The sequence below is a fragment of the Saccopteryx bilineata genome, chromosome 3 (genome assembly GCF_036850765.1).
Source record: "Saccopteryx bilineata isolate mSacBil1 chromosome 3, mSacBil1_pri_phased_curated, whole genome shotgun sequence".
NCBI lineage: Eukaryota > Metazoa > Chordata > Mammalia > Chiroptera > Emballonuridae > Saccopteryx > Saccopteryx bilineata.
The window spans coordinates 13,840,376-13,866,998 of NC_089492.1; the positions used below are offsets into that span (position 1 = coordinate 13,840,376).

Below are 26,623 nucleotides of genomic sequence, written 5' to 3' on the forward strand. Positions count from 1 at the left end.
TCTTGTCTCAAAAAGAAAACTGTACTCTTATTGCCCTACCCTCCAAACTTCCATCCCCCCAGACCTCACCCACCACTGATCCACTCTGTCTTTATAGATTGGTTTTTGAGTATCTTGTGACCAGCTTCTTTCACTTGGCATAATGCTTTCAGGGTTCATCCATGTAGTAGCTTGTGTCAGTACTTCACTTCTCTTTATTGCCAAGTGAGATTCCAGTGTATAAATATAACATTTTGTTTATCCATTTATCAGCTGATGGACATTTGGGTTGTTTCCACTCTTTGGCAGTTATGAATAATGCTACTGTGAACATTTATATACAACTTTTTGTATGGATTTGTTTTTATTTCTCTTGGGTATATACCTAGAAATGGAATTGCTGGGTCAGATGGTAACTATATTTAATGCTTTGAGGAACTGCCAGATTATTTTCCAAATGGCTGCCTCATTTTACATACCTACAAGCAGCCGGCCAGGGTTTTAGTTTCTCCATGTCTTTACTAACCCTTATAATCACCTGACCTTTTGAATTAGCCCTTAAGCCTTTTTTTTTTTTTAACTGTCTTGGCAAGGTGGTGTGAACATCTCACTTTTTCTAACCTTAATGATAGTCATTTGCTGAGCCTTTTTATTTTTTCATCAAGAGACCAGCTTCTGTTTATAGTTCATGTTCTCCTATAACTACTTAGGCATGGAAACACAGCACATGTCCAAAGAATCATTTGAACATTGCTTGTAGTAGTATCCCTAGCATATGGTTAAACCTTTCAGCTACAGTGCAGGATCATCCAAGGGTCTTCTGGCAACTAATTCATAGCAGAGCTTCAGGAATACGGCTTTTAATCAGGATTTATTTTTCTTCCTTATAGTTGATAGCCTCTAGTCATTTAAGGTATATTCATCACTTCAGTCTAAAGTTCTGGAACAAGACTGGTTCCTGTAAACGAGAAGATAACATAATAGGCACAGTTGCTTCACCAGTATTCCAAAGTACTCCTTCCTTGTTGTTAAGGAACTATAGCTGGCAGCTCTGCTTGCTCTAGTTAGGTTTGCAGCGCTTGCCCATGCCAAATTTTTCAAAAGTTTTTAGTAAAATGGAAAATAAATGAGTGTTAAGTGTTGGTATGTGTGTTTAGAATCTTTTTTAGACTGAAATAATGGCCTTTCTGCAGTATAATTATGAAGAACCTGGACCCATAACGAGGACAGCTTAGGTTGCCAGCTCAGTTCCACCACTTACTAGTTTCCTTTGTTAAGTTACCTGCGCTTAACCTACTTAACCTACCTGTGCTTCAGTTTTTTGATCTGTAAAATGGGGATAATAGCACCTATCTCATAGTGTTGTGAGAATTATAAATAAACAACTGGAAATCACCAGAGTAGTAGTGTAGAGTGAAGGTTTTTGGCATATACAAGCATGAGTTTGAATTCTGACACCATCATTGACTAAATTTGATATTTTGAGCAAGTTATTTAAACTGAGCCACTTTGGTTTGCACTATAAAATAAGCCTACTAATACGTAGTTTTTCAAAGTTTTACTTAAGATTAAATGAGATAGTATGTCAACCTATCTCAAGAAGCACTTAGTAAATGTTAGCCCTTTTTTTTTTTTTTTTGTATTTTTCTGAAGCTGGAAACAGGGAGACAGACTCCCGCATGTGCCCGACCGGGATCCACCCGGCACGCCCACCAGGGGCGATGCTCTGCCCCTCCGGGGGCGTCGCTTTGCGGCAACCAGAGCCACTCTAGCGCCTGGGGCAGAGGCCAAGGAGCCATCCCCAGCGCCCGGGCCATCTTTGCTCCAATGGAGCCTTGGCTGCGGGAGGGGAAGAGAGAGACAGAGAGGAAGGAGGGGTAGGGGGTGGAGAAGCAAATGGGCGCTTCTCCTATGTGCCCTGGCCGGGAATTGAACCCGGGTCCCCTGCACACCAGGCTGACGCTCTACCGCTGAGCCAACCGGCCAGGGCCTTAGCCCTTTTTTTGATTGTGGAATTAGTCTTAGTTATATGTGAATGCATACTGAATTCACATGCAGTTATGTGACTTATCTGTCTATATGGTAAAGTCTCTTTGTAATATTAATGCTAATATTAAATAACTTAGTTTTTCATATAAAATTTCAGACTTCTACTACATAATTCTAGTTTCAGGCTGACCACAAAATTCTCTTGGCATGTTTGAGTAGGTGGATAGTGGAGGATTATTTTCTTGTTTATATCTGGGGTTTCTATAACTCCATTTTCAAAAAATCCTTGGGGCCATTTGTGTTTCAGAATTCAGATTTGGGGTGGAGGGGACTACAAAAGTCACATAAAGCATAAACATCTCCAGCGATGTCTGGGCCAGCACTGCTCGGTCAAATCCATTCATTCTGGAACAGAACATCAATAAACATAGTGAGTGGGACAAATGGAGACTATGAATTGCCTTTGTGACATTTCAGATTATGTTTCACTGCTAAGTATATAATGGAAAAGCTTGGTTTCAGAGTTTTTTAGGTATAAAATTTTGGATCCCCATTGTGCAGATAATAGATTGTGAATCTTTTATATTTTTGGAAATACCTACTTAACATGATTGCACTATGACTCAGAAAAAGCTCCAGATCACTAGCCAATGGGATAATTAACGGTTTTCGTAGCCAGATTCTTTGTTGTTGTGTTTTCCTGTTTGTCTTTTGCAAACTGTCCAAAGATAGAAGTGATTTAAAAATTCTTTGAATATTTTTAGCACTTGGGGTCTTATTTAATACTGTCAGTCAGGCTAAAAATTTGATGATATTTTAATTTTTTTGCAAATAAGATGATATAGGCTTATATGGATTTAGTAACTCAATTATATTTACATATTTGTTAAGTAGTAGTTGTAAATTTATAGTTGATGGTATACTTCTAGATAAAAGACCATTTCATTTCTTCTTGTTTCGTAGCATTTTTTTTAACCCTTATTAATCCTCTTTGGTTTACATAAAAATTCTCATGTTCTCTATTTAAGGTTATTTGACAATTCAAAATAAGTGATTCCCTTTCAAATGATAAATTATATATAGTATAGTACTGAAAGTAACTTTAAAATTACAGTCCGAAAGATTTTTGTGTGTGTGTGTGTGAGAGAGACAGAGTTAGAGAGAGGGACAGATAGGGACAGACAGACAGGAAGGGGGAGAGATGAGAAACATCAGTTCTTCATTGCGATTCCTTAATTGTTCATTGATTGATTTCTCATATGTGCCTTGACCACGGGCCTTCAGCAGAGCGAGTGAACCTTGCTCAAACCAGATGAGCTGGCGACCTTGGGATCTCGAACCTGGGTCCTCCACATCCCAGTCCAACGCTCTATCCACTGTGCCACTGCCTGGTCAGGCCCAAAGATTTTAATATCCTCTTTATCTCACCTTTCTTTGAGGATAACTGATTTATACAAAGACCAGGAAGTTACTCTGCCTGGACCATATGGTGATCAGCTCTACTACAGCCTTTTCTTTTTTCTCCTTCCTCTCAGTTATCCTCATCCTTTATTTCCTTCAGAAGATCTAACCAACGAAGCTTATTGCTTCATTGGTTCGGTAATTGTATTAGTTTTAGAATAAACCATGTTGGATCATTAGGTATTTCTGTTACCTGCATCTTATGCCTTTTTCCCTCTACCATTCTTCATCATAATTTTAGTTTTCTTCTTTATTTCAGGCGAAGGCATGCGATCCACAGTAGTGATTCTACTTCATCTTCCTCTTCTGAAGATGAACAGCACTTTGAGAGGCGAAGGAAAAGGAGCCGTAATAGAGCTATCAACAGGTAAGTGCTATATTGATGCCTTTTAAAACTACCACCTTTTTTTAAAAAACGGTAAGGAAATGAGGAAGTTGAAATGCATACTCTTTAGATTGCTCTAGTAGAAATTTAATCTTTTGAAAACAATTTAAATAAACTGCCAATATTTAACATGTGACATGTGGGAGGGAAAGGTGAGTTGATGATTTTGTTTTTTTATTTTTTATTTTTATTTATTTATTTGTATTTACAGAGACAGAGAGTCAGAGAGAGGGACAAACAGGAATGGAGAGAGATGAGAAGCATCAATTATCAGTTTTTCATTGTGGCACTTTAGTTGTTCATTGATTGCTTTCTCATATGTGCCTTGATCGGGGGGCTACAGCAGACCAAGTGACCCCTTGCTCTAGCCAAAGACCTTGGGTCCAAGCTGGTGAGCTTTTTGCTCAAACCAAATGAGCCCGTGCTCAAGCTGATGACCTCAGGGTCTCGAACCTGGGTCCTCTGCATCCCAGTCTGACGGACTATCCACTGCGCCACCGCCTGGTTAGGCTTGTTTTTATTTTTTATTAATTTTTTAAAAATAGGTGCCTTCCACTAAATTTTCGGAAAGATGAGTTAAAGGGAATTTGTAAAGACCGGATGAAAATTGGAGCAAGCCTTGCTGATGTTGATCCAATGCAACTAGATTCTTCTGTGAGTACTGTCCGGAAATGTAAACTTCAATTGTAATAGTGTTCTTTGCTTTCGTTTAGCTTTAAAAATAAAAAAGAAACCACGTTTTTAATAGAAACTTTTAATTTTAACAGATTTTTTAATATATTTTTTCTTTTAAATCTTTAGACTACAACTAAGATACTGTTACTCAGTTGACTGTAGGTTGTGTATAGTTTGGAGATGGAGTGACATTTTAATTTTGATTCCAAATCTAAGAATGTCAATGTTTTCCTTCCATTACTAGGTACGATTTGACAGTGTTGGTGGTCTGTCTAATCATATTGCAGCTCTAAAAGAAATGGTGGTATTCCCATTACTTTATCCAGAAGTCTTTGAAAAATTCAAAATTCAACCTCCAAGGTAATTTAATTATGCATTTTATTTTAACCAAAATCTGGTCTAATGCTGCTGTTGTCCAGAAAGATAATGCTTCTCTGTTGAAATTTTTTAGTTATACAGTAATATGTACATTTATTTCCTTCAAGATCCTAGACGCTTTAAAGATTTTTTACTTAATGTTTAACATAAAAAATGGTTTCAAAATTGATTTTTCATGGAAAAAAAAAGTGATTTCTCCATCAGTTTCTTTAAACATTTAGAGAAATTTCTCCCATACCTACTGTTTTAATATTTTAAACTTTAGTTTAAATTTGTATCAAAGTAATACATACACATAATTTTTAAAATCAAATTATACTATAAGTCTTTTTATTTTTTTTCAAGAGACAGAGAGTCAGAGCAAGGGATAGATAGGGACAGACAGACAAGAACGGAGATGAGAAGCATCAATGATCAGTTTTTCATTGTGGCACTTTAGTTGTTCATTGATTGCTTTCTCATATGTGCCTTGATCTGGGGGCTACAGCAGACCGAGTGACCCCTTGCTCTAGTCAGAGACCTTGGGTCCAAGCTGGTAAGCTTTTTGCTCAAACCAAATGAGCCCGTGCTCAAGCTGATGACCTCAGGGTCTCGAACCTGGGTCCTCTGCATCCTACTCTGACGCTCTATCCACTGCGCTCCTGCCTGGTCGGCACTATAAGTCTTTTTAAAAGGTCGGAGCCCTCCTGTATCCTGTACCCTTTTTTATTTTAATCCCTATTTCTCTGGAAACATTGATGTAAACTTTCTTTAATGTTTTTCTTTCCTTTTAAAAGTTGTATACTATGAAACAACCACAGTTAAACATTGGTGAATTGCTTTTTTTTAATTTATTTTTTAGTTACAGTTGAAATACAGTGTTATATTAGTTTCAGGTGTACAGTGGAATATTATTTAGCCATAAACACTATTAAAATCATGTATTAATATTAAATAATAGCACTTCTTACAGGAAGTGTTAGAAATACCTACTGAAAATAATTCGGTGAACTTGAACAAACTCCCTGAATTTTTTCTCTTTATTTCTCTTTCTTTACAATATACATTTACATCTCCAATAAAAATCAAATATATGGTTGTGTAAACTTGTTTTTATATATGTTCTATTTTATTATTGGTTAAAGAATATTCCATTATGTGGTTGTGTCATATTTTATTTGATTTTGCTGTTGCTGGCTATTTAGTGTGCTTCTTTTTATTATCACAAATGTCAATATCATGAACATCTCATGCTTTCTCTTTGTATGAATTCTTTAAGGTTTAGTCTTACAAATCAGATTGTTGGCTCAATCTGTATTTGCCTTGGTTTCTGTATGTTGAAATCACTGTTAGTTATTCCATTTGTTTGATTGTTTTCTTACCAGGTGCTATGTTTTCTGTATTTACTTTTGATGGTCCCTAATTTGTTTTTTGTTTTATATTTTATTATAATAGATTTCATCCATCACTTGTGATTTTTGTTCTTTCCCCCTGCCACTCTTACTTTGTTATTTCTGTTTTTCTGGGATTTCCGTGTTTATTTTCAAGAACAGTTATTTGATGATCTGAAATTGATTATTTCATATTACTTTGGCAGAATTTAATTCCCGCAATGCTCTGTTTATTCACTGTGTTTTTATTTCTGTTAAGAATTATGAGTATAGCCCATTTTATCAGAATTCTATCCTAAGAGCAACAGACAACTTTGGAATGATGTGAAAAAGCTGTAGGTTACCTTAAGACAGTGATAGCACAAAAATTATTTTACATTATTTACATTATCTTAGTTTTTACCATCCAACTACTGTTATTTCTTTAGGTTACCTCTTGTTTTATCTTTCTCTTAATTCCAACATATTTTCTTTATAAAATTTTTGGTGTTATGTTACTGAGACTGAGACCAAAGATTGTAGATGAAATCTGCTATTCCTTCAGCCCTGGCTGGTTGGCTCAGTGGTAGAGCGTCGGCCTGGTGTGCAGGAGTCCCAGGTTCGATTCCCGGCCAGGGCACACAGGAGAAGTGCCCATCTGCTTCTCCATCCCTCCCCCTCTCCTTCCCCTCTGTCTCTTTCTTCCCCTCTGGCAGCCAAGGCTCCATTGGAGCAAAGTTGGCCCCAGGTGCTGAGGATGGCTCTGTGGCTTCTGCCTCAGGTGCTAGAATGGCTCTGGTTGCAACAGAGCAATGCACCAGATGGGCAGAGCATCGCCCCCTGGTGGGCATGCCGGGTGGATCCCGGTCGGGCGCATGCAGGAGTCTGTCTGACTGCCTCCCCATTTCCAACTTAAGAAAAATACAAAAAAGATAAAGAAGTCTACTATTCTTTCCCAGTTACATTACAAAAGTAAACTATCAAGCCTCTTATGTGTAACTTCTGTGCAAGGAAAGGTAATGTGATAAGCATAATGAATGAGTAAAAGAAAGTATGTTTTAAATAAAGTGTTTCATTTAGTTTCAATACTAATTTTGAGTATCAGTATTAATTCCATGGTTTTAAGTTGTGCTTTGTGAATTGAAATCTTTCAGTTAACTCATTTATATTTTTTTCACTAACTAAGTGCACTCATGAAATTGGTTTGTAATTTTGTTTAGTCTTCTTTTTAATGTAGTTTTAATAAAATAGTACTATTTTTTTACAGAGGTTGTTTGTTTTATGGCCCACCTGGAACTGGAAAAACTCTGGTTGCTAGAGCACTTGCCAATGAGTGCAGTCGAGGGGATAAGAGAGTCGCGTTTTTCATGAGGAAAGGTGCTGACTGTCTAAGTAAATGGGTAGGAGAGTCTGAAAGACAGCTACGGTTGCTATTTGATCAGGTGTGATACTGAAATATACCCATTTGGATTTATAGTCAATGTAGATGTAAGCATGTAAGGATTGGATCAATCCTGCAAGAATTAGACCAAATATGTAAGTTTCTTAGATTATATTTTTGTGTGTATCAATATAACACTGACCCATAAGGAATAGTTCTATAGTAAGAAGAGGAATAACTGGATCTGAGTTCTTTGGAGTCTTAGAATATAGAAAGAGAGGGGTAGTTTTATATTTAGGGAGACAACAGTAGTGAGTAATATCTTAATATGTGAGAAAATTAGTAATGCCCTAGACTGGGTATAATTTCATATCCCAGATTGTATTGACAGCACATATTGAGATAATACATTCTAATCTACTGAGGCATATTGCTGCAGATGTTTTTAAATCTCTTTATGGAACTCCCTGAGATTTTTTTATTTTAACTTACTAAAGTGTTTTTTTGTTTTTAACTGTGGCATCGTACTGGTTGTTTTTCCACCCTGACATGGAAAGGAGGCTAGATCACTGTCTTCTGAGAGAGAGGGAGACAGATAGTAAAGGAGAGAGATGAGAAACATCAACTCGTAGTTGCATCACTTAGTTGTTCATTGATTTTTTTTTTTCATATGTGCCTTGACCAAGTGGCTCTAGCTAAGCCATTGACCCTTGCTCGAGCCAGTAACCTTGAGCTTCAAACCAGCGACCTTTAGGCTCAAGCCAGTGACCATGGGATTATGTCTCTGGTCCCATGCTCAAGCTGGATGAGCCTATACTCAAGCTGGAGACCTCGGGGTTTCAAACCCAGGTCCTAAGTGTTCCAGGTTGATGCTCTATCCACTGTGCCACCATCTGGTCAGTCTACCTTGTGTTCTTTATCTTGTTTGGTCTTTTATAGACTTTTTTGTATGTCTCAGTAACTATAGCTATATGAAATTAAGTTATATAACCAATAGAATATGTATTTTGAATATTTCCAGTTGAAATGCAAATAAAATTAAGCTATATGTTATAATTTAGCCCGAATCCTTAAAACATAATTCTTGAGTTTACATTTAGATTTATAACTTATAAATTCTATAAGCAAATTAGAATGAATCAGGATTAAAATGGTTTATATTAAGTCTACATATTTGAAGTTTTTTGTAATAACGTGATCACTGGACCTTCATTCTAGGCTTATCAGATGCGTCCATCAATTATTTTCTTTGATGAAATTGATGGTCTGGCTCCAGTACGCTCAAGCAGGCAAGATCAAATTCACAGGTAAAACTTGCTTAATGACACATCTGCCTTTTTTTAATATTATGAGCTTTTTTTTTTTTTTTTTTTTTTTTTTTGTATTTTTCTGAAGCTGGAAACGGGGAGAGACAGTCAGACAGACTCCTGCATGCGCCCGACCAGGATCCACCCGGCACGCCCACTAGGGGCGACGCTCTGCCCACCAGGGGGCGATGCTCTGCCCCTCCGGGGGTGATGCTCTGCCCCTCCGGGGTGTCGCTCTGTCGCGACCAGAGCTACTCCAGCGCCTAGGGCAGAGGCCAAGGAGCCATCCCCAGCGCCCAGGCCATCCTTGCTCCAATGGAGCCTCGGCTGCAGGAGGGGAAGAGAGAGACAGAGAGGAAGGAGAGGGGGAGGGGTGGAGAAGCAGATAGGCGCTTCTCCTGTGTGCCCTGGCCGGGAATCGAACCCGGGACTTCTGCACGCCAGGCCGACGCTCTACCACTGAGCCAACCGGCCAGGGCCTTATGAGCTATTTTGATGTTGCATGAGGAGTATAATAAATAGTGAAAGAAACTTTACAAGCCAGAGTTTCTTTTGTTTTTCTTGGCAGTAGAACCCCAATATACTGTGTAGTAGAAAAAGAAAAAAGTCAACCTCTTTTGGATGGCAGGGTATTCTGTACAGTATTAAAATCTTGGTTATACTTTTTGGTTCTCTAAGCAGTACCATGGTGCTTTGCAGGAATAAGCACCTAAAAAAGGCAGCAAAAGGGACAAGAAGAAAGTGGCTGACTCATTTTCTAAGAAAGACTGGTGTGATGTGAAAACACCAGCTAGGTTCAACATAAGTAGAGAAACATGTCATGAGAACTCAAGGAACCAAATCTCATCTGATGGTCTCAAGGGTGTGTTTTTGAAATGAACCTAGGTGATCTACAGAATGATGAAGTTGCATTTGGAAAACTCAAACTAATTACTGATGATATTCAAGCAAAAATGCCTAATTTTCATGGCATAGCTCTTACCTGTGACAAAATGTGTTCCATGATCAAAAATGGCAGAACATGATAAAGCTCATGCTGATGTCAAGACTACCAGTGGTTATTTACTTCATCTATTCTGTGTCAGTTTTACTTAAAAATGCAGCCATCAGATTCAGAAGATCTCTTACGCTTGACATAGGTGCACCAAATTTGGAAGAAGGTGATGGAATTCATGACCTGAGAGAGAGGCGCAGACAAATAACTTGAAAGGAAGTGGTCAGTATATTGAACTCAGCATTAGAAAAGACACAAAAAAGACTTACCAACCTATTAATGCACTCCATGATGTCGTTATCAGCAAAGTCAAATGTTAAAGAGGGTTGGCGTGGGGTGGAAGAGAGTATAGGGGAGGTAAATAGTGATAGAAGGAGACTTGACCTGGGATAGTGAACACACAGTACAATACAGATGATGTGTTACAGCATTGTACACCTAACACCTATATAATTTTATTAATGTCACCCCAATAAATTCAATAAAAAAGTTGAAATGTATATATACACACACTACATTCATTTTAAAGTAAAAAAACAAAACAGGAACAAATACAATATTTAAAATAAAGAACAAGTAAATTTAAATCAACAGACTGACCAGTATTTCAATGGGAACTATGGGCCTGCTTTTGGCTAATGAGATGGTCAATGTCTGGTTCCATATTTGTCACTGCTAGCTGTAACAAGTGATATGACACGCTTCTGGAGCCGTGATGCGTGTGCGTCACCGGAAGTAGTACTGTACGTGAGCGGTGGGGGGCCGGATAAATGCCTCAAGGGACCGCAGTTTGGGGACCCCTGAGTTAAATGCTGAAGAGGTCCAAGTTTGAACTGGGAAAATTGATGGTGCTTCATGATGAAGGTAACAGTCCTGGGAAAGCCACTGGGGATGAGACACATGCAAGAATGGAAGGATCTGGTGGATGAGCCCCTAGATCAAGAATGTTTATTTCTTTATTTTTATTTAATTTATTGTGTCATAGATTCTAGTGTCACCCCGAATGCATCCCCCCTCCCCCATATTCCCACATATTTTTTTAGGAAGAGAAAGTGAAGTGTCAACTTATTACTCCACTTAGTTGTGTATCCATTGGTGGCTTCTCATTTGTGCCCTGACTGGGCCTTGAACTTGTGACCTCAGGGTCTAGCTGGTGCCCTTGGGTTTAAATTGACAACCTTGAGATTGAGCCAGCAACTTTGGCACTTCCAGACATCACTGTATCCACTGTGTCACTGGCCAGGGCATGATAAATTTTTTAAAAAAGAAAAAGTAATTACTAGCTCTGGACACTAAAGAGGTGTAGAAGCAATCACAATCTAGTAGCATTTCATACCCCTAGCACCCAGATTGTAGCACTCTTAGGAGAGGTGATAGATTGTAGAATTGAGGCAGGAAATGAACAAAACAAGCTGGAACATTTTGTCGTGCCTGGATTCAAGGAAGCAATTGAAGACTATTCAGGTCACATCAGAAAGAAATAGCTCATTCTGAAGGGGTTTCCATTGGCCAAAGATGGGACAATTTGAACATCAAAAGTAGTGACTACAGTAGATTTAAATGCATCAAAATTAAAAAGCAAGTTTTTAATGATCCTGTTTTTAAAAAATCTAATTGATCACTCTGAGCTTGCTAAAATGATGACTCATTACTCTGAAAACTGGATAAAGAGAATAAATCGAGCATTTGTTTTTCTGTTCTTTAACTATGATTTAGGCTATAAATCTGTAATTTTATAGTTGATGAAATAACATTGTTCTTTGTAGGAAAATCACAGTTAATAAATGCAAAGGATATTATTAAATTAGAAAAATTCAGCATTTCACAACCCCATATGAAAAAGTGAATTTCTGCCTATAGTTTTCAACTAAGAATGATTTAACCTCCAGAGGACAAATGTTTATAGATATTTTTGATTGTCATAACTGTGGGGTAGGGAGCTCTTGGCAGCTAGTGGGTGAAGACCAGGGATGCTCTTAAATGTCCATTGTGCCAAGATTGAGAAACACTGATCTAAACAATAATTGTCAGTGGCTGCTAAAACAGTAAGGTTCAGGGTTCATAGTGAAGTTTATGGTAAGTGGAGTAAGCTGACAAGAAACACCTCATTTAAACCCAGCCCACTGATCTTAAGTGAGAACTGGTATTATGTACCTCTTGAGGTACATAGTAGGAAGTATATAGTATGTATTCCAAGTAATTTAACCTGCATCTATTAAGCTTCTGGATCTAGCTACCAGTTTACAGGGTGTACAAATAATAGAAGATAAGTTGTATGATGCCATCAGGAAGTTACCACTGAGTTCACAGTGTTCTGACCCAGATTCTTCAATAAATAAATGGCGTGCAGAAGGGGAAATGTGAGGGAGTATGATGGGAACTGTTAATGGATTTGAGGGATGTTTGACCAAGTGCAGTGTGTGGCTCTTGATTGAACAAATCGCATGTAAAAATATTTTGAGAAAATCAGAGTGACTTGGGTATTAGGTGATATCAAAGGATTATTGTCATTTATGTTGGTATCATAGTATTGTGGAAGGTTTTAAAATCCTTATCTTAGAAATACATATATGAAATGTTAATACATTATGAACTATTTAAATTAAATGATCTGTGAGGTTTTTTTTTAATTTTTTAAGCTGTCAAGTAAAGACCTAAAAAAGGAATATTAATTGTTGAAACTGGGTGATGAAGATGTAGAGATTATTTTACTAATCTCTCCATAATCAAAAGTTTAAAATGTAATTAAAACCCTATGCTTTATGTGTATTCTATTTTATTTTGGAGTTCTTTGATAATGTGTATGCAATGGAACATTTTTATAATTTTAGATACTGTTTGTCTACCTGATACTAGTATTTTTGATAATATGTCTTGTTTGAGAACCCCAAAGTTTCTTTGTGAAGTGATGCATTATGAGATGGCTTTCAGGATCTATTTGTGTCATTCTGAAGACCATCTATGCTTTCTGTTGATTTTAATCTGTACATGCCATTTAGTATGCTATATTAGAGACTTTTTAAATATGTTGAAAGTAGTGGGATACTCTAAAAAAATTCATTCACATTTAATATATTAACTCTTACCAAAAGAAGAAATGATATATTCAACATCCAGTTGATTAACCTCTTCTCTTTTATTTTTAAATTTAGTTCTATTGTTTCCACCCTGCTAGCTCTTATGGATGGATTGGACAGCAGAGGAGAAATTGTGGTCATTGGTGCTACCAACAGATTGGATTCTATTGATCCTGCTTTACGAAGGCCTGGTCGCTTTGACAGAGAATTCCTTTTCAGCTTACCTGATAAAGATGTAAGAATTTAACATCACTCAAATTTTGACAAAATATGTTGCCCTTATCTATCAAAGCAAGTTGTCTTCTTTTTTTTTTATATATATATGTTAATTTTATTGATTTTAGAGCGAGGAAGGGAAAGAAAGGGAGAGACAGGAACATCAGTCTGTTTCTGTATGTGCTCTGACCAGGGATCAAACCAGCAACCTCTGAGCTTCCGGACAATGCTCTAACCAGCCGAGCTATCCGACCAGGCTTCTTTTTTTTTCTTTTTCTTTATTTTTAATGAACAAGTCTTGGGACAGTGAAAGTTTGAAGATTGAATTTTTTATGTTCTGAAGCAAAAGTGTATGATTAGCACCCAAACACATATGTATGTATATATGTATGTATGTATTTTTAGGGAGGTATTACTCTATTTAAAGAAACTAAGTTGAATAATTTTTTTTTTTTAAATAATGCCTCCTGGTCCTAGCCAAGTAGTTCAGTTGGCTAGAGTGTCATCCCAGTACACCAAGGTTATGGGTTCAATCCCTGGCCAGGGCACATACAGGAGTCAACCAGTGAATGCATAAATAAGTGGAATAACAAATTGGTGTTTTTAATTCTCCCTATCACTCTTTAAAAATCAATCAATAAATTCATTTTTAAAAAATAAGATAATACTTCCCTAATAATCTTAAAATTCTTTCAATTTGAACACAGCCTTTGGATGTTAATTATACAACTTTGCTTTACTTTAGAATGCATGTCCTAATGGACAGTTAATCGTTAGCCATTTTATTAGCCTTGGCTTTTTCATGGGTCCAATATGTTTATTTATTTATTAAATGTATTGATTGATTTTGAGAGGGTGAGGAAAGTAGAGAAACATTGATCTGTTCTTGCATATTCGGATGATGCTCTAACCAACCAAGCTCTATCCAGCCAAGTCCTACCATGTTATTTTAAAGCCACTTAGTCTTTTGAGAACCAAGTAAGAAAATATGGTAGAGCTGTCAATACTGTTAAAAACAATTCTTAATATGTACCAGAGGAAACAATATACTGTTCAGTCATTACTTACTTTTTCTCATTCACATTTATGGTGAATGGAATTTGAGTACTATTAAATGTAAATCTGTTTAATATAAATTCCTTAAACTTACAAATATACCTATTTTTTTTACTGTTTCATATATTTACATATTAAGGTATTGATCTCTTTAACATTTTAGATAATTAAAAGTATTTTAAATTAAAATTATTCTAATCAGAATATCAATATTTTATTATAGATATAAAATTTTATTTTTATTTGTAGGCTCGAAAAGAAATTCTAAAGATTCACACGAGGGATTGGAATCCTAAACCACTAGACATATTTCTAGAAGAACTAGCAGAAAATTGTGTTGGTAAACATTGCCTTTTTTTTTTCTTTTTTAAGATTTTATTTATTGATTTTAGAGAGAGGAGTTAGAGAGAGAAAGGGGTGGGGAAGAAGTGGGAAGCATCAGTTAGTAGTTGCTAACTGAGAATATGTGCCTTGACTAGGCAAGCCCAGGGCTGCGAACTGGAGACCTCAGCTTTCCAGGTCAGTGCCTTATCCACTGCTCCACCCCAGGTCAGGCAATAAACTGCCTGATGAAAAGAAATATATGCATTTCAAAGACAGAACAAATTATAGTCTTCCAAGATTATATTTAAAGAAATAAAAGATTATATTTGTTTTTCATCTGTTTTCTTTCTATAAAGTAACAGATATTAGAAATATTTGATAAATTGGTTGTTGGGGTATTTGAGAGTAAAGTAAACAATAATAATAGCTATCTTTTGCTTACTTTTTACATTTTTCTAGTGATCCTGTTCAGCATTCTACATATATTTCAGCTAATTATCACCTCAGTCCGGTAAAATAGATAATATTATCCCTACTTTACAGGTATAGAAATGGCTGAGAGAGCATAAATGATTCTTCCAGAGTCACATATCTAGTAAATGACAAACTGGAATTTAAATCTTGTCGGTGATTTTAAAACACTTGCTCTTGACTCCTATGCTATATTAATGTTTGCATTTTTCACTCACAGAAGTTGGTTTGTTGATGGTTAGCACTGTCTTAGAAGTTCACTAAGCAAATGAGAGATTTTAGCCTTATTACGCCTAAATATTTTGCTACTACATTGTTAGGCTTATTTTTAGTTTTTATTTTAACCGTGGTCATGCTAATAGGATGGTAATTTACCATTTTTAAAAATTATTATTGTTATTGCCTTGGACAGGATACTGTGGTGCAGACATTAAATCAATATGCTCTGAGGCTGCTTTATGTGCGCTGCGTCGACGCTACCCACAGATTTATACCACTAGTGAGAAACTACAGTTGGATCTCGCTTCAATTAATATCTCAGCTAAAGATTTTGAAGTAGCTATGCAAAAGATGATACCGGCCTCCCAAAGAGCCATGACATCACCTGGGCAGGCACTGTCGACCATTGTGAAACCACTCCTGCAAAGCACTGTTCAGAAGATCTTAGAAGCTCTGCACAGGGTATTTCCACACGCAGAAATCAGAACATATAAAGCATCAGATTCTGGTATTAAACTTGATTATTTAAAGTTAATTTTCCTAATCAGTATAGCTAAATGTTTGATACATCTCAGAAATGCTTCTTTATATACAGCCTCTTGAAAGGAATTTTGTCATGCTTTGCTTGGACGCTCAAAGGATATTTGCTTCATGAATTGCCCTTAATCTATTTTAAGTTTGGAATGCATTTTTATATTTATAGCAGGTCCTCAGATAACATTGATTTGTTTGATACTGTTTTGTTATAACAATGATGAGATGCCAAGGGAACTTGACTCATTTATATTAATCAACTTATGATAAAATTAGTTTTATACAGTTTTGCTTAAAGTCACAAAACCTATTGACATTAAATGAGGACTTAACTGTACTTGTTAAATGACTACACAATATTTTTTATTCTCTAAAAAAATGTAATTGAAGTATACTGATTTGCTAACTAAAGCATTACATAAAAATTTGCTTTGCAGTTCAGAAAAGGTATTAATTTACAATTCTTTGTTTTATAGATATTTCTTGTTCTCTACTAGAAAGTGACTTGGCATACAGTGATGATGATGTTCCGTCAGTATGTGAAAATGGGCTTTCTCAAAATTCCTTTAATAAGGCAAAAGAAAGTTTTAATTTTCTTCATTTGAATAGGTATGTCTTCCTGCAAATCTGTGTGTGTGTGTGTGTGTGTGTGTCTGTAAATTCCCTAAAACTAGCCCTGGCCGGTTGGCTCAGCGGTAGAGCGTCGGCCTAGCGTGCGGAGGACCCGGGTTCGATTCCCGGCCAGGGCACATAGGAGAAGCGCCCATTTGCTTCTCCACCCCTCCGCCGCGCTTTCCTCTCTGTCTCTCTCTTCCCCTCCTGCAGCCAAGGCTCCATTGGAGCAAAGATGGCCCGGGCGCTGGGGATGGCTCTGTGGCCTCTGCCTCAGGCGCTAGAGGGGCTCTGGTAGCAACATGGCGACGCCCATGATGGGCAGAGCATCGCCCCCTGGTGGGCAGAGCGTTGCCCCTGGTAGGCGTGCCAGGTGGATCCCGGTCGGACGCATGCGGGAATCTGTCTGACTGTCTCTCCCTGTTTCCAGCTTCAGAAAAATGAAAAAAAAGAAAATTCCCTAAAACTAAATAAAGTAGTGGTTGAAAGATAAAAGATGCCAACTAATCTGTCTTTTCTTTTTATTGTTATTTTAAGTTAAATGTAAAAAAGTTTTTGTTTGTGTAGTTGTTACAATAATAGAAATTCCACTGTCTGTAAGTATTCTTAAAACCCTGTGGAGGTTAATTGTTACCAAAAACCTTGTGAGCCATCCTCTTAGGATTGGCAAGTGAAACATTCAGAATTTTTTATTTATATAAGTTCATAATTGGTCGTTTAGAAGATAAATTTAAACTTTCGTTTTTTCTAAAACATAGCTAATTACTCGTTTCTTTCAGAAATGCTTGTTATCAACCTATGTCTTTTCGACCAAGACTGTTGATAGTGGGAGAACCTGGATTTGGGCAGGGTTCTCATTTGGCACCAGCTGTCATCCATGCTTTGGAAAAATTTGCAGTGTACACATTAGACATTCCTGTTCTTTTTGGAGTCAGTGCCACATCTCCTGAAGAGACCTGTGCCCAGGTAACACACTGTCGCCCGGACAGATACGCTGTGAGACAGAGCAGTCTCCCAGAGACAGCTCTAGAACTGCCTCGCTACTTTGTACCTTTTTTGTTTGATGATTTGTAAGTGTAAGTTTATGAAATAAATCTAATGTATAATTTCTTAGTCATTAAAGAGCATGACCTTAAATCTCATTTTCACCACTTAACTATCTAAGTGACCTTAGAGTTCTTAGATCTCTGCCTCATTTTTTCTGTTTATAAAGTGGAGATCAATAGTAGCATTTACACTGGAAGTATGGCCTTTGTGAGAATTGTACTTACAACAGTGACTGCTGTGTTGTAAGGACTCAGATATTTTGTTACTTCTGTCTTTGCTATTCTGATATGTAAATAGGTGTTTTATATTTCTATATTTAACCTTGGTTACAGCAGAAAAATCACATTTCTTCAGCTATTTTCTAATTGCTTGAAGCAATTATGTTTCCTAAAAATGAGACAAAACATTTAAAAACCAGATTTGGGAAACATTTTAAAAATTGGAGGGTTTTATATGATAATTCTGGGAAGTTGAACATTGTTCCAGACTAGTAAAGCTAGCATTGCTGATGTGCTGACTCTCACTCAGTGGTTGTCAACCTGGTCCCTACCGCCCACTAGTGGGGATTCCAGCTTTCATGGTGGGCGGTAGTGGAGCAACCAGAGTATAAATAAAAAGATAGACTTAACTATAGTAAGTTGTCTTATAAAGATTTATTTTGCCAAACTTAGCGAAAATCTGACATAAAGTAATTATTATATGCTTTAACTTGCTATAACTCTGCTTTATAAATTTTATAAAGTAAAGTTACTTCCCTACTTTATAAATCACCATTACTGTGGAACTGGTGGGCAGTTAGAAAATTTTACTACTAACAGAGATACAAAAGTAGGCAGTAGGTATAAAAAGGCTGACTACCCCTGCTCTAACTGAATGTAAATTTTTTTCTCCATACTAGATGATTCGTGAAGCTAAGAGAACAGCACCAAGTATAGTGTATGTTCCTCATATCCACTTGTGGTGGGAAATAGTTGGACCAACACTCAGAGCCACATTTACCACATTATTACAGAATATTCCTTCATTTGCTCCAGTCTTACTACTTGCAACTTCTGACAAACCCCATTCTGCTCTGCCAGAAGAGGTAGTATGTGGGGAAAGTTATTATACTTTAAAAAGAAAGTTAATTGTATTGAAATAATAAGAACTTGTAAAAATTTCAAATGCTTCAGAAGTGAATAAAATGATAAAAGTTTTCTTGTCAAAGATACTATTAACTTTTTGGTGTATGTGCTTGTTAGGTAGGATGGTGTAGGCATATGTGTATGTGTGTATAGTTAGGTTACTTTATAAGTTTTCTTCTCTTCCAAAAATGGAATTATATTGATACATACTATTCTGCAATTTGCTGTATATATCTTGCATATTCTTCAAGAATCTTTTTAAAAGCAACATGGCTTTTTTTATTGTCTTGATGTACCGTAACTTATTTATCCAAATCCTCATTCATAGGTATTTTATTTTCTAGTATTTCTGGGGGGGTTTGTTGTCGAACTGCTACAGTGAACAACCTTGTGTTTTATGTATTTATTTTGCATCCTTAGGTTTTAGTTTATATGAGCATTACTATGTGGGTTTTGCCATTCATTTTTTTTTTTTTTTTTTTTCATTTTTCTGAAGCTGGAAACAGGGAGAGACAGTCAGACAGACTCCCGCATGCGCCCGACCGGGATCCACCCGGCACGCCCACCAGGGGCGGTGCTCTGCCCCCCAGGGGGCGATGCTCTGCCCATCCTGGGCGTCGCCATATTGCGACCAGAGCCACTCTAGCGCCTGAGGCAGAGGCCACAGAGCCATGCCCAGCGCCCGGGCCATCTTTGCTCCAATGGAGCCTTGGCTGCGGGAGGGGAAGAGAGAGACAGAGAGGAAAGCGCGGCGGAGGGGTGGAGAAGCAAATGGGCGCTTCTCCTATGTGCCCTGGCCGGGAATCGAACCCGGGTCCTCCGCACGCTAGGCCGACGCTCTACCGCTGAGCCAACCGGCCAGGGCTGCCATTCATTTTTAAAAGTGAAATAGCTCTAACTTTTAGTTAAGAGTGTGCACATTAACCATTTTTGATAGTGCCACAAATTACTATCCAAGTTTATGCCAATTTAGACAACTACCAATAATAAACAAAAGTTTGTGTTTCTTCTGCCTGGAGTACTCCTAGATATTTCCCAGCATCATGCTTCATTTTTCTCAGGTCTTTGCTCAAATATCCCCTCAAAAAAGCCTCCCTGATTAATTTTTCAATTACAGTAGAACTCCTCTGCCCATCAGTGTCTTTTTCCTTATTCTGCTTTGTTTTGTTCTGTTTTGTTTTGTTATAGTGAGAGGCAGGAAGGGAGCGATGAGAAGCATCACCTTGCAGTTGTGTCACTAGTTGTTCATTGATGGCTTCTCACACGGGCCTTGATGGGGTCTGGGAGTTCGAGCCAAGCCAGTGACCCCTTGCTCAAGCCAGTGACCATGGTACACATAAACTTAACTACTAAAATTCTGTAGCACACCAAAAAATATATTTTTTGACAATCTGACCAAAAAGTATAATTTCGGTTCATTCACAGTGAACAGCTATTGTTGTGTTGGCTGTTTTCAGTTTTTTATTTGACCATCTAAAGGAGAAGCGGTTGGTGCCCCTGACGAAACAGTCATGTATCGCATGCTTTAAAGACATTTTGGCATACCGGTTGAAAATTACTGCCTTATTGATGTAAGTTAAATTCCCACAGCATCTCATCAACATAGCAAAATGATGGTTAATAAAACACCATTATTTGAGGACTGGCAGTATAAATTACAGACTCTTAGGATGGGAAACTCTTAAGGCTTCTAGTTTAGTGGATTGTCTAGTTCTGGACTCTCAGTTATATGGTCTCTCCTGTATGTGGATATCCCGCCTTTGTCCAAGCACTTTTCTTCACTGTTCAGTTTGTTCATTCATCCAGTGTGATCCTTCGCATTGTCTCCACCTCCTGCTTATTGTGAATAATCCTGTTGTGATTAGTGCTTTACTGTATCTCTTTGAGTCTTTGTTTTCCGGTCTTTTGGATATATGAACTGGGTTACCTAATAACTCTGTGTTTAACTTTTTGAGGAACAACTATACTGTTTATTATGATGAATGTTAACTGAATGTTAATGGCTACACCTTTTATAGTCCTGCCAGCTTAAGAGTTCTAATTTTTCCACATTTTTACAAGTACTTTTTATTTTTTGACCTTTATTCTTATTGATCAGCCACTCATTCTCATATCTCACTTTGGTCTGTGCAAGTGAATTAACTGATTTCAACAAAACCCTTTAAGTAAAATATTATTACCATGTCAATTAGTAGAGTCTTGAGTGTTAAAGATCCCATATTTTTTTTTAGTTCTTAGTCTATTATGTACCTGGTTTATTCATAAATTCAGCATATGTAAAAGATATTTTATAAAACAATTTGATTGCCATAATAAAATGTGTATAATGACCTATTGTTGCATTTATTTATTTTATAAGGTGCAAGAATTATTTATCCATGATTATGGAGAAATTTTCAATGTTCAGTTACCTGGTAAAGAAGAAAGGACAAAATTTTTTGAAGATTTAATTCTAAAACAAGCTGCTAAGCCTCCTATATCAAAAAAGAAAACAGGTTAGTTTCTATATCAAAGTTAATATGTAATAATTTTGAGAAATTGGGAATAAGATATTAGTTAATGGCCTTGCCATTTTCTAAGAACACAAGCTTAAAACCTCGGACATGAGGTTGATACATCTACTGCTTAAAAATCTGTTTTCCTGGACCTGGCCAAGTGGTTCAGTGGTAGAGTATCAGCCTGGTGTGTGGAAGTCCTCAGTTCAATTTCCAGCTAGGGCACACAGGAGAAGCGCCCATCTGCTTCTCCACCCGTCCCCTTCTCCTTCTTCTATCTCTTCCTCTCCTGCAGCCAAGGCTCCATTGGAGCAAAGTTGGCCCGGGCGTTGAGGACGGCTCCAGGGCCTCCGCCTCAGGCGCTAGAATGGCTCCGGTTATAATGGAGCAATGCCCCAGATGGACAGCATCACTCCGTAGTGGGCATGCCAGGTGGATCCCGGTCGGTTGCATGCGGGAATCTGTCTTTCTGCCTCCCCTCTTCTCACTTCAGAAAAATACAAAAAAAAAAATCTGTTTCTTTTTAAAATAGACTAAAGTTCTTAAAGCACACAAAGCCTTTAAAGCAGAGGTCTCAAACTCAACTCAGCATGTGGGCCGCAGAGCAAGATCACAGCGGCCGCATTAGGTCTACAAAAGGCAACTGTTACGCAACACTTTTCTCACTGCAGTTGATAACAAAAAAAAATCAGTACAACAAGCACAATCGTACATGCAGTTTACTCAGTGTCACAAAACGACCAGAAACTGTAGTTCGCATCACAACTGCTGTTTACTAAGCTAATATCTAGCTAGGATGCTAGAGAAATGAAAAATACAAGTAGGCCCCTAGGCTTACTTAATTTTATCCAAAATATTTTGAACTTCGTGGATTAGTCTGCGGGCCGCACGAAATTGTTCGGCGGGCTGCAAGTTTGAGACCCCTGCTCTAAAGTATAGTTCTAGTCTCTGTGGACTTTGGGCCTGAATTCAAGTCTAGTCCAAATCTGTCCTTCCAAGTCCATTTTTGGCACTCTTGTTATTTCCCTTCCCCTACCTCTTTCCTTAGAAAGCAGACTGTCTTTAAATTATACGCAACATATTTCTGCCTGTTCATGAGTTCATTCATGTTTGCTCTGTCAGTAATGCTTCTGTCCTCCTCCTCCATCTCTGTCTAAGGAATTCTTTATTCTAGTGTAACTCATTTTTTCTTCCCTAACATAACTAGGCAAAATTAAGTTTTTATTATTTTATACTACTGCTATGATATTATGTTGATGCAATTATATTTCTTACTCCCTTAATAATAGATTGCCAGCCTGGTGGGGCAGTATTGGCTTTTTTGTCCTGAGTATTCAGTGCATATCTGTTAAAACAAATTTAAACTCTTGTTATATTTGAAATGTGCCAGTTTTTAGTAAAGAAGACTTTAATAGACTATTCTTGTCCTGAAAATAATACATTTTTAAACTTTTTAATAGCCTCTTACATGATCTCAAAATGGAACAGAGGCAGTGACTTGGCAATTAGCATTCCAAACTACAATGTACCGGTTACTGCTGGCAGGGATGTGTGGGTAAGGGTTACAGTAGCACTTAGCACTCCAGAGCTTCCGATTCCTGGCAGGTGTAGGGATAACCTGGAAAGCCTGGCTGCTGTGTGCACTGAATCATTTGTCACACGTGGTGTGATGGGAGGGTAATAACTAAAATCTTCCATTTATGTGAAGTTTTGCAGGCCTTGGAGGTACTCCCAGTAGCACCACCACCTGAGCCAAGACCCCTGACAGCAGAAGAAGTGAAACGACTAGAAGAACAAGAAGAGGATACATTCAGAGAATTGCGGATTTTCTTAAGAAATGTGACACATAGGCTTGCTATTGACAAGCGATTCAGAATATTTACTAAACCTGTTGATCCTGATGAGGTATTTATTTATCTTTAGATCAAATGTGTTCTAAACTATAATGCTTCAGAAGTAGACTATTGAGTGGTGTATGTAGTTCTCTATCTATACTCTGAACTTTTCTCTATATGGAAACTACTGAGTAGTGTCCTAAGTATGTACATAGAAACTTCAAGGGCTGTCTAACATATTCTCCTTGCCTGCAGAGAATAAACAGCTAGATTTGTCTGCTCAACCCAAATTAAGCAGTTTGTGAATGTCTTATTGCTACATGGTATTATTCTTAACTACAAAGACTAAGCTGGAGAGTGAGGTTTTAAGTTGAAAGATGAGGAATATGTTTTGGTTGTGAAAAGAGGTTTAGGGTATTACTGAAAACACAGTTGCCCAAGAATAAGAATAAATACAAAATAAAACCAGCCTTAAATAGTTTTATATTAATATAGTATTCTTCTCTCTTATATATTGTTTTCTTTTTATTTCTTATGTATTCTCTCTCCTGTATTGCCTGGTAAAGATACTTTACTCAAAAATTTTAAACATTTTAAAATTTATTGATTTTGAGAGAGAAACATTGAATTGTTGTTTCTCTTATGTATTTATGCATTCATTGGTTGATGCTTGCATGCACCCTGACCAGAGATCAAACCTCTAACCTTGGCATATTGGGACAACACACTACCAATTGAACTATCCAGCGAGAGCCATCAAGTGCTTTTATGTTCTCAGTTAACTTAGTGATTTGGTCATTTGCTTGAATTTTAGGTTCCTGATTATGTGACTGTTATAAAGCAACCAATGGACCTTTCATCTGTAATTAGTAAAATCGATCTCCACAAGTATCTGACTGTGAAAGACTATTTGAGTGATATTGATCTAATCTGTAGTAATGCTTTAGAATACAATCCAGATAGAGATCCCGGAGGTGAGCATTAGTGGGGGGTTTTCACTGGGTTGAATGGGAGCTGCTAACACTTAGAGCAGTGATTTTCAACCAGTGTGCTGCAAGAATTTTTAAAATTTGCAATACCTGACTGTTTAGTCAGTGGCTCTCACGTCTCTTCCCTTAGACTGTCAAATAAGAAAATGACAACAGCCAACACAACAATTGTTGTCTGGTATGAATGGATCAAAATTATACCTTTTTTTGTCATATTGGCAAAAAATAAAAATATTTTTTGGTGTTCCACCAAATTTTAGTAATTAGTTTATGTGTGCCATGATATGAAAAAGGTTGAAAATCGCTGGCTTAGAGGGTTGATTGTGTGCCAGGTGCTATGTTATAAACATTTTATATTCACAGTGCCATTTAGTCCTCATAACAACTTTAGCCCATATTTAATAGTGAAAAAAAATGAAGTTTTGCAAGATTAAAAAAACTTATTTAAGATTATACTGCCAGGAAGTGGCAGAAGCAGATTTGAATGCAGTTTTATTTTTTTTCACTCCAAAATCCCTGTTTATTATATGCTGTATCCTCTAATGAGACAACAGTATTGTGTAACAGCTTAGCCTGTTTCCTTTGTATGTCAGTGCTCTTTCTCAGAGTGGAAAAATAAACACTGTTGGGCTGCTCAAGGTGAACAGTAGGTGACCACTGTTTCCAAGGAACTAGCCCAAGTTAGCTGGTTGAGTTCAGTTTGTTTCATCCCTAGCTGTGAATACCTTTTGGTCTGGAAAGTTAGCTTGTCTCCTTATTCCCACAGCTAGGATAGTCTCTCTGTAATTATGGATTATGCTTATTTTGCACTAAAGGAGAATATCTTTAATCACTTAAGAAAAAACACTCTAGTAAAATAGGCTTAAAAGAATTTTATTTTTTTTAATTCACTGATAGGAGGAGAGGCAGAGAGACTCCCACATGCACCCTGACCAGGATCCACCCGGCAGGCCCACTAGTGGGCAATGCTCTGCCTATCTAGAGCATTTCTCAGCTGCTCAGCAACTGAGCTCTTAGTGCCTGAGGCAAAGGCCATGAAGCCATCCCATCCTCAGTGCTGACAGCCAACTCTCCAATCGAACCATGGCTGCAGGAGGGAAAGAGAGTGAGAGTGGGGTGGGGAGAAAGAAGTGAGGGGGGGGGATGGAGAAACAGATGGTAGCTTCTCCTGTGTGTCCTGACCAGGAATCAAACCTGGGACATGTACACACTGGGCCAATGCTCTACCACTGAGCATTGGCCAAGGCAGAAAGAATTTTCTTGGTAATGGCCATTACAGTTTTTATTTTTTATTTTTTCCATTGATTTGAGAGAGAGAGAGAGTAGTATCAGCTCATTCATTTAGTTATGCGCTCACTGATTGCTTCTCCTACGTGCTGTGACCAGGAGTTGAACCCAGGACCTCTCACATGCCAGGTAGACATGCTATCCACTGAACCACCTAGCCAGGTTGACCATTATAGTTTTTATTACCGATTTAATACAGTGTAATACTTGCCAATATTTAAAAAGCTAAGTCTTTTTTTTTTTTAAAGGTGTGGACACTGTTAAGTTTGGGGATATCTTTCCAGACCTTTTCTATGCATATATACATTCTATCCTCCCTTACCCAATTCATTCATAATAAAATTTATGAAGTACAGGATTTCAAAAATATATATATTTGCTCATATATAATAATTAATGCATTCAAATATCTACATATTTGAGATAAACTTATTTCCAAAAATTTTCTCAGGTTCTTTTTTTTTTTTTTTAACATTATTCTTGCTTTATGGATACAATTGTCTTAACATTTTCAGTGGATAATACCTTTTTTTTTTTTTTTGTATTTTCTGAAGTTGGAACCGGGGAGGCAGGCAGGCAGACTCCCGCATGCGCTGGACCGGATCCACCCGGCACGCCCACCAGGGGGCGATGCTCTTTTGCAACCAGAGCCATTGTAGCACCTGAGGCAAAGGCCACAGAGCCATCCCCAGCACCGGGGCCAACTTTGCTCCAGTGGAACCTTGGCTGCGGGAGGGGAAGAGAGAGACAGAGAGGAAGGAGAGGGGGAGGGGTGGAAAAGCAGATGGGCGCTTCTCCTGTGTGCCCTGGCTGGGAATCGAACCCGGGACTCCTGCACGCCAGGCCAACGTTCTACCACTGAGCCAACCGGCCAGGGCCAGATAATACATTTTTAATAGTTTGTTTCCTGCGTTAACTCTCTCCTCCAGTTCTATTGACTTTTCTAGTTGGTAGTGCTTATAAAGTAGATTGATTAGTAAAGGGACCTGCTGAGTTTCTTTAACAATGGAAAAACTCACTAGTCTTTTACCCATCCTCCCTAGACTTTTCCCCGGAGATCAGAGTTCTAGAGCTAAACGGGAAACTGGCTGCCAAGCTGGAACGCCCGGAGTTGTAGAAGGAAGAAGCATTTACTCTCGAATCAGAGGGCTGTTTTATTTGGTTGCAGTCGTGCTGCTGCCACTTTTCATTCTCTCCGTGTGGCAACCTAAAATTACTTTAGACCTGAGGTGTTTAAACTTTAGAAGTTCCAGGATCTCCCAAAGGACTGTTAAGATACAGATTGCTGGATCTCCAGGGTTTCAGATTCTGTAGATAAGGGTGGGCCTGAGAATTTGCATTTCTAACAAGGTCTTAGGTGATTCCCATGCTAGCACGCTTGAGAAAGTAAATGCTTCAACTCTGCCCTGCCTTTCTTCAGGTCCAGATGCTGTGTTAGA

The 26,623-nt window shown here is 37.8% G+C and overlaps 1 protein-coding gene across 4 annotated transcripts in view; it reads left to right on the forward strand.

The window, feature by feature from the left end:
• ATAD2 (ATPase family AAA domain containing 2) overlaps positions 1-26,623 on the forward strand; it is a 65,586-nt gene that overhangs the window by 21,991 nt on the left and 16,972 nt on the right. For all 4 annotated transcript variants that reach the window (XM_066265730.1, XM_066265728.1, XM_066265731.1 and 1 more), the window contains 14 exons: positions 3,689-3,796; positions 4,360-4,468; positions 4,734-4,849; positions 7,484-7,658; positions 8,816-8,904; positions 13,051-13,210; positions 14,497-14,587; positions 15,455-15,769; positions 16,272-16,404; positions 17,187-17,373; positions 18,353-18,538; positions 20,938-21,073; positions 22,782-22,978; positions 23,723-23,882. In XM_066265730.1, the coding sequence (XP_066121827.1) occupies positions 3,689-3,796; positions 4,360-4,468; positions 4,734-4,849; positions 7,484-7,658; positions 8,816-8,904; positions 13,051-13,210; positions 14,497-14,587; positions 15,455-15,769; positions 16,272-16,404; positions 17,187-17,373; positions 18,353-18,538; positions 20,938-21,073; positions 22,782-22,978; positions 23,723-23,882 (2,162 nt within the window). The remainder of the gene's footprint in view (positions 1-3,688; positions 3,797-4,359; positions 4,469-4,733; positions 4,850-7,483; positions 7,659-8,815; positions 8,905-13,050; positions 13,211-14,496; positions 14,588-15,454; positions 15,770-16,271; positions 16,405-17,186; positions 17,374-18,352; positions 18,539-20,937; positions 21,074-22,781; positions 22,979-23,722; positions 23,883-26,623) is intronic.